Genomic DNA, 10,662 nt, shown 5'->3' with positions numbered 1-10,662 from the left:
AGTGCTCTTTGTTATGCGATATGTCTTAGCAGAAATGATATGTATTTTGATAAAGCAAAAGTAAACTCTTTTATGCAGGTAATCTTCAGATAAACATACTGAGCTAGATTTTGGACTTTGCTGCAATAGGCACACAATCGGGAAAGCTTGCGCACGACTAGCAGATTATTACAGACTACAATAGCAGATTTCGCAAAATATAGGTGGAAGTCTGTAATAGATTATGTACTTAAGTTTATTTTCTACTAGTGTTTCTGAGGATTATCTTGGTCAGTTGTTAGACCTCTTTTATTTACAACCATACGGAAGTCATGTAATAACGAAAGGCTATACATCTCAGGATGTCTAGGCTATCTAGAAGAACAACTAATGCAGATGCCAACCCTTCACTACTAGTGGATTGATCTGGTAGGGGCGAGGTACCCAAGACCTTCCTCTAAACTCTTAATTAAATCGGTTGGAATTTCCTGTTGCAAGCCTGGCAGAAAAGAACAAGATATTTTGTCCAAATTATCTGGGCAGCAGATAGCCGCAAAGGCCGCCAAATAGATAGCCGTCACACTAGTTAAGGAAGTTGGCCGCTCCCCCGATCACTCGCGGATCGTGAGTTTTTGTGTGCGTCGGAGCTCAGATATTTTTGGTCGACATCCTCTGCCTCTCCGAGTCTCCATGGAGGACCAGAGCCCCAAGCCCATCCGCTGCAAAGGTACCACCACTCCTGCTGCCTGTACTACTCGCGTGGACTGCACTGCTGTTCTGTTCTGCCTGTTCGTTTATATCTTGCTCAATCTCCAACCAACCGCTGACGTCGTCGGGGCCGCGGCCATGAATGGCAACGAGCAGCGGCGGTGTGTAGAGCCGCCGGCAAGCCGCTCACCATCGAGGAGATCGTCGTGGATCCACCCAAGGCGTACGAAATCCGCATCAAGATCACCTGCACCTCACTCTGCCACACTGACATCACCTTCTGGCGTGCCAAGGTAAGTAAATAACCTGGCTGCACGTTCGCATCAAACATCTGAAGATTCAGTAGGAAATGAAGCTCAGTAGCTGCTGTTTAATTCCATTGCTTCCGTTTTCACTTGATAGATAGCAACAGTATTTCCAAGGATCTTAGACCACGAGGCCTACGGGTACGTCCATGTTTTCCTTTACTAGCTCCTCCATAATCGTATTGCAGAGCGTTGCTGACGACGATGAATAAGACGAGTGGTTCTTTCTTTTTTTCTCGAATATAAATTAAGACCAGTCATTCTCCGGGCTGCGTGCCGCAGGGTGGTAGAGAGCGTGGGGGAGCACGTGGAGGGCTTCGCCAAGGGCGACGCGGTGGTGCCGACGTTCCTGGGCCAGTGCGACCAGTGCTCGACCTGCGCGTCAGAGCAGAACAACTTGTGCACCGCCGTCCCGTTCGTCATCGGCCCCGGGATGCGGCGCGACGGCACCACCCGGTTCAGGGACGCCCAGGGCGTCCCGCTGCACGACCTCCTCGCCGTGTCCAGCTTCAGCGAGTACACCGTCGTGGACATGAACCAGGTCGTCAGGCTCGACCCCGCCGTGCCGCCCAAACTCGCCTGCCTCCTCAGCTGCGGCGCCGGCACCGGTTCGTTGCTGCTGCTGCTGCTGCTGCTGCATCAACAATTCAACATGCAGCTAGGCGCACAAGTTGTCGAGTATACGGCTGGTGTTTTACCGAAGGAAGTACGTACAACTGACATTAGAACGATCAAATTCAGGGGTAGGAGCTGCATGGAGGATGGCCAAGGTGGAACCTGGTTCGTCGGTGGCTATCTTTGGACTGGGATCGGTCGGATTGGCGGTAAGCCGGTGTCACTGTTTCTTCTCATATACATGGCTGCACATCTTGTTAACACGAAGACCGATTTCCCTTGTTCAGGTAGCACAAGGTGCAAAAATGTGCGGAGCATCGAAGATAATTGGTGTTGACTTGAACTCTGACAAAGAGGAAGTTGGCAAGTCCATTTTCCGTTTGTAATGGAGTAGCACAACACTGAATGCCATTTCTCTGTTCTATTTCAAAACTGAAGAAAACGTTTTCCACTCTTATCACAGGGAAATCGTTCGGTGTGACAGATTTCATCAATCCATCGCAACTGGATAAGAGTTCCGTCATCGAGGTATTTCTCGTCCCAAGTTGGTCCAGTTAGAATCTGACACAAGAACATACATGAAACAAATTGTTATGTTGTACGTATCTTAACTCGTCACTGGTTCGTGTTCTCTGTTCGGTTGCAGGTGATCGGTGAGATGACGGGCGGCGGCGTCGACTACAGCTTCGAGTGCATCGGCGTGTCGTCGGTGATGACCGATGCATTCAGAAGCACCAAGACGGTTGCCATCTTGTCCACACATCCACCTTATTACGACGAGCGCACGACAGTTTTTCATTTCAGAGGCGAACGCATGCGATGAGCTAAACGCCATTCATGTCAGGATGCAGGGAAATGGCAAGACGATCGTCCTGGGACTGGAGAAGTACTGCGAGCCGGTTTGCCTGCCGTCCTTGGAGCTCCTGTTCGGCAGGTGCGTCATGGGGTCGCTCTTCGGGGGGATCAAGCCCAAGACCGACATCCCAATCCTCGCCGAGAAATGCATGAACAAGGTTACAATACATAGCTGTTGCTGGCTTCAGATGAACTTGATTCAGCACATGGCTCGACAGTGTTTTTTTCTCACTTTGAGACAGTGGCTTGACGGTTCTTGGTTATGTGTGTTCCGTGGAACTGCGTGCAGGAGCTGGAGTTGGACGCGTTGATCACGCACGAAGTAGGCCTGCAGGACATAAACAGGGCATTCGACCTGCTCCTGCAGGGGAAGAGCCTGAGGTGTCTCATATGGATGGACAAGTGAGTGATGAAGAAAAGGAAACGGCGGCGTATCGAGTATGCGGTCTCTCCGAGAAACTGATGAATAAATAATAATCTTGCCGTGTTTCAGTTCGCATGTGTTTCTGAAGACGGGTGTTATCGGTGGTCGTCGTGAGTCGTTGCTGGAAACCGATGTTACCAGTGTGGTTTCGTTGTCTGGATTGATGATGTACTCATATTATGTATCTGCGTCCAACGGAATGGGATCGCTGTTCTTTGCCATGCCGCTCGATCAAATACCACAACCGTTCGGGCATCATTCGTACAGGAACGTGCATTCAGGATCAAAGCCATGCGGATATTCAGGCGTTTGCATCTTGTTGGTACTCCAGTTCCCTAAGTTCTTAGCCATTCGATGCCTCTATCAAACATTTCACGTACACGCAAAGTGATTGAATGTTCTATTCAGGAAGGCATAATGCAACGCCTAGCAAAGTAGAGATGGGAATACTGACAAGTCTCTTTTTTTTTTTTGAACGATGACGAGACACGACTCTCACAGCACACAGTTGAAGCCAACGTTTTCTAGCCTAGGCAAATCCAGGATTTTTTTTTTTTTTTACATTTTCTAACATAAATATTTACAAAAATATACCTCGGATGAAAAAATTATGAAAATAGACGTCTATCACTCTCTCAAAAACTCATGCCCCTTATAGTCCTTACCACACTCTGAGAGGACGGTTAGTCTTTTTCCTACGGTAAACAGTACCCCGCAACTCAATTTCCTTTCTCATTTTCTCTATTCAAAACAGTGGTCTTCTATTGCTCTAAAAATTCTAGAATTTTTATACATGTTACATAATCTATGAGCAACCCATTTTAATTAGATTCAGCTAAAAGTCCGGTGTAGAATTTAAGCTAAAATGCTTAAAAAAACCCTACTTTTATAACTTATAGTAATTGTTAGAGTCTTAAATAAATTCTAAAAAATCTAAAAAAATCACTAATATTCTTACTATTTGATAGAATAATTTTTAAAATTATTTTCAACCCTAGGTTATATGGTGAAAAAGTGAGTTCCTTTGTAATGCTCAAATTATATGTATTTTTATAATTTCGTGTGATGTTCTTCTTTGAACTAAATTTGAATTCAAACATATACAAAACCTAGGGCTGAAAATAACTTTAGAAATTAATCCATCATATAATAATAATATTAGTGATTTTTTTAGATTTTTGAGAATTTATTTAAGGTCCTAACAATTGCTAGAAGTTATAAAATAGACTTTTTTGGGAAATTTTAGTTCAAATTCTACATAGAATTTTTAGGTCAATCTAATTAAAATAGATTACACATAAATTATAAACGCGTACAAAAAGTTTTAAATTTTTTGAGTAACAAAAGATCATTGTTTTGAATAGAGAAAATGGGTAAAGAAATTGAGTTGTGAGTATTGTTCACCACGGGAAAAAGACTAACCACCCTCAGAGGATGGTAAGGCCCACGTGACACTGCCCGTGTCATCGTGTTGTGCTTACCATCCTCTGAAAATGCTACAGTTTTTTAAGGGCGGTAAGTGTATATTTTTGTAAATTTTTTCATTCAAGATATATTTTTATAAATATTTATGTTAGAAAATTTTTAAAAAAAAACTCCAAATCCCGAGCCAGACCAGCTCTAAGCCCAATAATAAAGCCCAGCCCGTTAGAGATGTAAGCCGATATATGGGTGGTCTCTGCGGGCAACGGGGCAAAATTCTAGCAAGGCCTTGCCTATTCTGCCAAGACATTGCCACTGGGGTTTGAGGACGAAATTTCAGCAAGGCCTGGTCTACCCGGCAAAACCAATTCCTACTGAAAGTCTGCCCTAAATTGGCCTTGGGCCTGCTAATTCTGGTTCCTCAAACGTAAAAAAAAAAAAGGTCAACATCACGGTGTAAATCTTCAACGAATACTTGGTCGTTGCAATCACAAGGACAGCAAGTCGAGCATCTTCCCAACAATTGTCACGTTGTGGAGCATGGAAAACTGAGGTTACTAGCGGCGGATTTTACCATCGGTTCTTTCAGAAAAGGTGAACTACGCCGTCCGAAGAACAAAAAAATAAAAAAATAAAGGGAGAAGCGCAGACATCTACTGTGACCTGTGGGACATAGCTCTGACCTGAGTACCAGTACTCCTATATATATCTCTGGCTCCGCGCCCTCGCTACCACTGGGCACCCTTGACCCTTCGACCTCTCCAACTAGACAGCAACAACTCTTCGGCATCGCCGTCGTTCGTCCATGGAGAACCACAGCCCCAAACCCATCCGATGCAAAGGTGCGCGACTAAAATCCTTACCTTTCATGAATATTACTGCCGCCTCTTTCCTTCTTTCTTCGAGACCGATTTTCCTTTGCCGCGGTCGGCGACGAGCAGCGGCCGTGTGCAGGGCCGCCGGCGAGCCGCTCGTCATCGAGGAGGTCGTCGTGGAGCCGCCGAAGGCGCACGAGGTCCGGATCAAGATCATCTGCACGTCGATCTGCCACAGCGACGTCACCTTCTGGCGCATGAAGGTGCGTTTGTCCGTTTCACTGCCGGTCTTCTGGCCCTCATCCGCTGATCCGCCCTGCGTACAACGCCTTACAATTGTGTACATGTATGTGTCTTGTACGATCTTGCTGCGATTCTGCAGGATTTCCCCGGCGTTTTCCCGAGAATATTTGGCCATGAGGCTTTCGGGTGAGTGCTCCACCATTTTCAGTTCTGTCCTTATTATATTTTCATGGCATTGGTTGAAAAAATCTGCACATGTGGCGCTGTCTTGCGTTCCGTAGCGGCCGTCGATTTTAGCAGACAAGCGTGCCCAACGTGTAGTGATGCTTGAGACTTTGAGGTTGAAATGTTGAGCTACAAGTATGTCGTGCACACGTGTTCTTACCTTGCTGTCTTTGTTGCTGACGCTAGCTGATAGTAGAACAAGAAAGTGGTACTTCTGATGCGTTAAAAGCTCACGAGTGCAAAATGTGAACCCTATTCGATTTTCAATGAGGTTCCGATCAACTAAGTAATTTGAAATGACATTTGTTGACGAAATCGTTCACGTTTCAGCAATACTATTGCAACACTGTCCACCCGGTTCCAATCCTTAAGAATAGAACAGGGAACGTCTCTCCCCTAGAATTCGTTTTTTCCCCCTTTAAGCTAACTAAGATTTTTTTTAAGAACGAACATGCAAAAAATCTACCTATTATATTAAATAAGAGGAAGAACCCAGGATCAGCCTAGGTACAAACAGAACTTAGATTATAATAAAGCGACTGCTAAAAGAAGAGCTAGTTACAATGTCTCAAGTTGTGTGAGGTGTTTCGCACCACTCAGCATCCAAGGAAGCCTTGCCTGAAGATACGCGTATTTCGTCTGTTCCACAGGATCCTGGTGACCAACATCGAAATGGCCCTGAACTGACGCATGAGGCGGCAGTTGAAATTTTTATTACTCTTGTCACGTGCACGGTAGATTAGGTTGAAATTGCCTAGCTGCAGCCATTTGGTGTCAGGTGTTGATCTTTATGACCAGATCTCCTATAAGAGACGCATTGACCTATACACAGTTATGAGGCGGAAGGAGGTGCCACACTCTTGACGGTCACATAGACAGAGATGGTAACTCGGAATTGACTCCACAACAAACTGAACTACGCCCGTACTATACACAATTCCATATCTTAGTGTTGGTTTTAATTACTAGGAAATGTGATTAGGTATCACCTACCGAAAGGAATCTAATCTTGAAGCTAATTAAAATTCCTCCGCTATTTAATTATGGTTGCCTCTAGCCGCTGATTTGCCGCGGGATCCTGAAGAGTATGTGACTAGGTCACCGATCATAGTTTTTGTTCTAAAATGAGATTTGGACGTTGACTTGGCGTTAGCCAATCAGAGTTCTGAGAATAAGCTGTCACCAGTTGCCAACAGCACCCACTCAAGACCAACGAATTTCGTAAGAATTTAATTTAAACCCAAATGGGCCTGGTTGCCTTACCGTGTTCCTCTGGGCTGAGTGAAAGTCCATGAGCATCTTTGTCGGCCCATGAGAAACATGGCCAGAGAAACATGGCCAGACTAGGCCAGATTAAACTGGAAATTGCGATCCCGCTTCAACCAAGTTACGGATTAACCCACGGCCCATGTGCAGGGTGGTGGAGAGCGTCGGCGAGCACGTGGAGGAGTTCGCCGCGGGCGACGCGGTGGTGCCGACGTTCCTGGGGCAGTGCAGCGAGTGCGTGGACTGCAGGTCGGAGCGGAGCAACATGTGCTCCAAGTACCGGTTCGCGGTGCGCCCGGGGATGCCGCGCGACGACACCACCCGGTTCAGCGACGCCCAGGGGAACCCGCTCCACCACTTCCTGGGCGTGTCCAGCTTCAGCGAGTACACGGTGGTGGACGTGACCCAGGTCGTCAAGGTCGACCCCGCCATGCCGCCGCCCCTGGCCTGCCTCCTTAGCTGCGGCGCCTCCACTGGTCGGTGCTGCTACACGCAATGTTGCTTCTTTAATGACCTGTGCATGGCTGCATGTATGCTGCGTGGTTCAAGATCAAATTGACTGCAAGAACAGCAGCAAATGAGAAGTTAGTACAGCATTTTGATGTGCTGTTTGGAATCGTTGGTTATTTATTCTGCGTCCTCCGAATTGCAGGGGTCGGAGCCGCATGGAAGCTGGCGAAAGTCGAGCCTGGATCTTCGGTCGCTATCTTTGGCCTCGGCGCTGTAGGATTGGCGGTAAAATTTCATATACACACTTTTTTCTTCATTTAGTACATTTTCGGAAATTCAGAGTTTGACAACAACATTTTACGAAAACTTAACCTCTCTGCCTACAATTAGGTAAGCAGAACTCGCCGTGTCCTGCTACACGACGGGATGCGTTGTTTTCACTCCATAATTCTACACACCGCATTGCTGAACATTAACAATACAATTTTTACATGCAGGTGGCCGAAGGAGCCAGGATTTGTGGGGCGTCAAAGATCATTGGCGTGGATTTAAACCCCGAGAAACATGAGCTAGGCATGCCCTTCTGTCTGAGCTATCGATTGTTTTGAACTTTAAGCCATTCTGAAAGTGGAATCACCTGACCAGGGCCGTCGATTAGTGGGTACCGGGTGCCCAACCGCACAGGGCTCCGAATCTTAACTAGTAATTAGCAATAGTTAATGATAATACTAGCTATAGTTAAAATTTCTCAAGTAAGCACTACTCTTATCTTCCAGAAAACACTCCTTACCTCCTAATTCTACTCCTCCCATGTAACTTGTGATTTCTCCATACTAATCCATTTTGGTGGCAATATAGTGGATCGAATCTCTTTCCCTCCCTCCTCACTACTTGGTCTCTTTAAAAGTTAACTCCTCCTACTCTATGCACTATGGAAAAAAAATGGCATTCATTGTCATTTATTCTTTACATATTTGTTTTTTAGCTCAAGCACATTTTTTTTCTTCTCAATTTGTGTTCTTGTCTCGTTCTCATCAATTGAAGGGGGCTATAGGCAGAGGTCCAAAATTGAATTTAGCATAGGGCCCCTAAATTCTCAAGTACGTCCTTAGACCTGACGCATTTCATCTGTTGTTCCTTGCTGCAGGAAAGAAGTTCGGCGTGACTCATTTCATAAATCCAAAAGAACTTGGTGAGAAACCTATCAGCCAGGTGATCACCCATGTTCTCGCCCCATAGATCACATGATTTGCTTAACTTCATGTTGAAATCTCACACTGACATGCCCGTGTTTCATGGTGGCAGGAGATTATCGAGATGACTGACGGTGGTGCGGACTACTGCTTCGAGTGCATTGGGCTGGCGGCGCTGATGAGCGACGCATTCAAGAGCTCCCGAGAAGTCCGTACACGCACTCATGGTGCTCCTACTATTTGAGGATCATATGTTCTGATTGCTCTACAACCGTTATGCAGGGGTGGGGCAAGACGATCATTCTTGGAGTGGAAATGCACGGTGCCCCTCTCTCCATACCTTCACTGGAGATCCTCCACGGGAAATGTGTCATGGGGTCGCTCTTCGGAGGGGTAAAACCTAAGCGGGACATTCCGATTCTCGCCGACAAGTACCTGAACAAGGTCAGCTTCAGATACTTATCAAACCGATCAGAGTGTCGCCATTCAAATCTAAGCTTGGATTGACAGGTGGATTTATCAGTTTTTGATCCAGCAATGATCTTCTGGCTTTACATCTTTTATCATACAGGAGCTGGAGCTGGACAAGTTCATAACTCACGAAATTGACCTGAAGGACATCAACGAAGCTTTTGACCTGCTGCTGCAAGGGAAGAGTCTCAGATGCACCGTATGGATGGACAAGTGATGTAACAACTGGAGTTAGCAACCAAGCTTACCATCTGCATTGTGACGTTTACTGCTCATTTCAGTGATAAATAATTCTTTTGGAAGCTACCAAAAGAAATCATTTGTGCAAAGTATAAGTTGAATTCTATTTGTCTCATTGATCTTCAGAAGTTTAAATTCTTCAAGAATATAAGTTGAAACTCTGTATGCATTCTTCTGTACAACTTTCTACGGCAACAAAGAACTCTGGCATCTTCTCGTGCCACAATGCTGGCAGATATGATAGAATCACATGTTACACCCAATATTCCAAATATAGTGGCGCTCCTCATGTCCAAATTATAGCTGCAATCACCACTTCAGATAAACCTTCGACTCAATGTCGTTCCCCCCAATTTTAGACCCCCATTATACACCACGTATTTAGCAAAGCCTGCAAATGCATGCCTCAAAGTTTTGCAGATGCTTCCACATGCGTCAAAGTTTAGCGTATTTCCGTTCGCCGCACCTCCAGGGTCTAAGAATTCTCGCTCCGATCGCCGTGCAACATTTCAAGTGCCATTTAATCCAGGCAAAGAAGATGCAAGAAAGCCGGCCGGACATGGAGCAGCAGGTCGCCGAGCTCCGCGGCGAGCTGCTCAAGGTGCGGGAGGAGCGAGACCACGCGCACCGCGTCCTGGATGTGACCGAGTGGAAGGCGCTGGCCTGGCCTCGGCCAACGACCGAACCACGATAGAGACGCTCGAGGCCGAGCTCGACGCGTCGCGGGAATCCGAGAAGCGGATGCTCGACTCGCTAGCGTTGCAGACGAAGCAGCTGGAGCTCACCAAGATATCGCTCGAGGAAGCCAAGCTCGAGATCACGTCGCTGCAGGAGACCGCCCAGAAGCTCGAGGCCAGGACCCCCGTTTCGACGCCGAGAAGGTGGTACGCCGCGACCTGCAGAGGGTTCACGGCGAGCTTCGGGTGGCTCTCGTGGCGGAGGAGAAGAGCAAGAAGGCGATGGAGGAGTTCGTGCTGGCCCTCAAGGAGGTGAACGCGGAGCTGCACGCGGAGTGCGCCGCACATAGCTATGCCCTTGCCATTGCCGCCTGGTGGCAAGACATAGGTTCGTAGGTCGAAGCGCTCTAAGCGAGGCATGGACGCAGCACGAGCGGATAACATGGAGGGCCCATTGTCAACACTTCATGACTATTGTCATGCCCACGATCTGTGCTATAGGTGCCGGGAGAAATGGGCACCTGATCACAAATGTGCCCCTGCAATTCAGATTCATGTGGTGAAAGAATTGTTGGAGTGTCTGAATCAAGAGCATTCGATGGATCGGTTGGTGGATGACTCAGACTGTGAAGAGACATTGTCGATTGAAATACTGATGACCATCTCCAGGTCTATCATTAATGGAACCAATTCTTCCAGGACCATGCGTTTGTGTAACAGCCCAAAATGCCCTTTTCAAAAATTTATGTCACAAGGAATTAACTAGAACAAAAT

At 46.7% G+C, this 10,662-nt stretch overlaps 2 protein-coding genes across 4 annotated transcripts; both read left to right on the top strand.

The window, feature by feature from the left end:
- Positions 1–505: 505 nt before the first annotated feature.
- Positions 506–3,107, top strand: LOC133911782 (alcohol dehydrogenase-like 1). Of its 3 annotated transcripts, none has more exons than XM_062354183.1 (10): positions 506–706; positions 844–980; positions 1,090–1,133; positions 1,275–1,600; positions 1,734–1,816; positions 1,895–1,970; positions 2,071–2,135; positions 2,254–2,349; positions 2,452–2,620; positions 2,752–3,107. In XM_062354183.1, the coding sequence occupies exons 1-10, from the start codon at positions 670–672 to the stop codon at positions 2,934–2,936; spliced, it is 1,218 nt and encodes a 405-aa protein (XP_062210167.1). In that variant the 5' UTR covers positions 506–669; the 3' UTR covers positions 2,937–3,107. The 3 variants fall into 3 exon arrangements, with proteins under 3 accessions (XP_062210167.1, XP_062210169.1, XP_062210168.1); XM_062354185.1 differs by having other exon boundaries at positions 518–706; positions 2,459–2,620; XM_062354184.1 differs by lacking the exons at positions 506–706; positions 1,090–1,133 and having other exon boundaries at positions 714–980.
- Positions 3,108–4,653: 1,546 nt separating this feature from the next.
- LOC133911781 (alcohol dehydrogenase-like 7) lies at positions 4,654–9,447 on the top strand. The gene is made up of 10 exons (XM_062354182.1): positions 4,654–5,150; positions 5,250–5,386; positions 5,506–5,552; positions 7,008–7,333; positions 7,510–7,592; positions 7,805–7,880; positions 8,455–8,519; positions 8,613–8,708; positions 8,783–8,944; positions 9,072–9,447. Exons 1-10 carry the CDS (start codon positions 5,114–5,116, stop codon positions 9,186–9,188), a joined length of 1,146 nt encoding a protein of 381 aa, XP_062210166.1. The 5' UTR covers positions 4,654–5,113; the 3' UTR covers positions 9,189–9,447.
- Positions 9,448–10,662: the final 1,215 nt, after the last annotated feature.

The sequence above is a fragment of the Phragmites australis genome, chromosome 3 (assembly GCF_958298935.1).
Source record: "Phragmites australis chromosome 3, lpPhrAust1.1, whole genome shotgun sequence".
Taxonomy (NCBI): domain Eukaryota; kingdom Viridiplantae; phylum Streptophyta; class Magnoliopsida; order Poales; family Poaceae; genus Phragmites; species Phragmites australis.
This window is presented reverse-complemented; position numbering and strand designations above follow the sequence as displayed.

What these genes read in the sequence shown, in the direction of transcription:
- LOC133911782 (XM_062354183.1), top strand. Translation starts at nt 670, where the DNA reads ATGGAGGACCAGAGCCCCAAGCCCATCCGCTGCAAAG. An exon ending in ATAAGAGTTCCGTCATCGAG is followed by an intron (nt 2,136 to 2,253) that starts GTATTTCTCGTC and finishes GTTCGGTTGCAG; the next exon opens with GTGATCGGTGAGATGACGGG. An exon ending in CATTCAGAAGCACCAAGACG is followed by an intron (nt 2,350 to 2,451) that starts GTTGCCATCTTG and finishes CATTCATGTCAG; the next exon opens with GATGCAGGGAAATGGCAAGA.
- LOC133911781 (XM_062354182.1), top strand. Translation starts at nt 5,114, where the DNA reads ATGGAGAACCACAGCCCCAAACCCATCCGATGCAAAG. An exon ending in CAAACCCATCCGATGCAAAG is followed by an intron (nt 5,151 to 5,249) that starts GTGCGCGACTAA and finishes GGCGACGAGCAG; the next exon opens with CGGCCGTGTGCAGGGCCGCC. An exon ending in CCCCGAGAAACATGAGCTAG is followed by an intron (nt 7,881 to 8,454) that starts GCATGCCCTTCT and finishes TCCTTGCTGCAG; the next exon opens with GAAAGAAGTTCGGCGTGACT.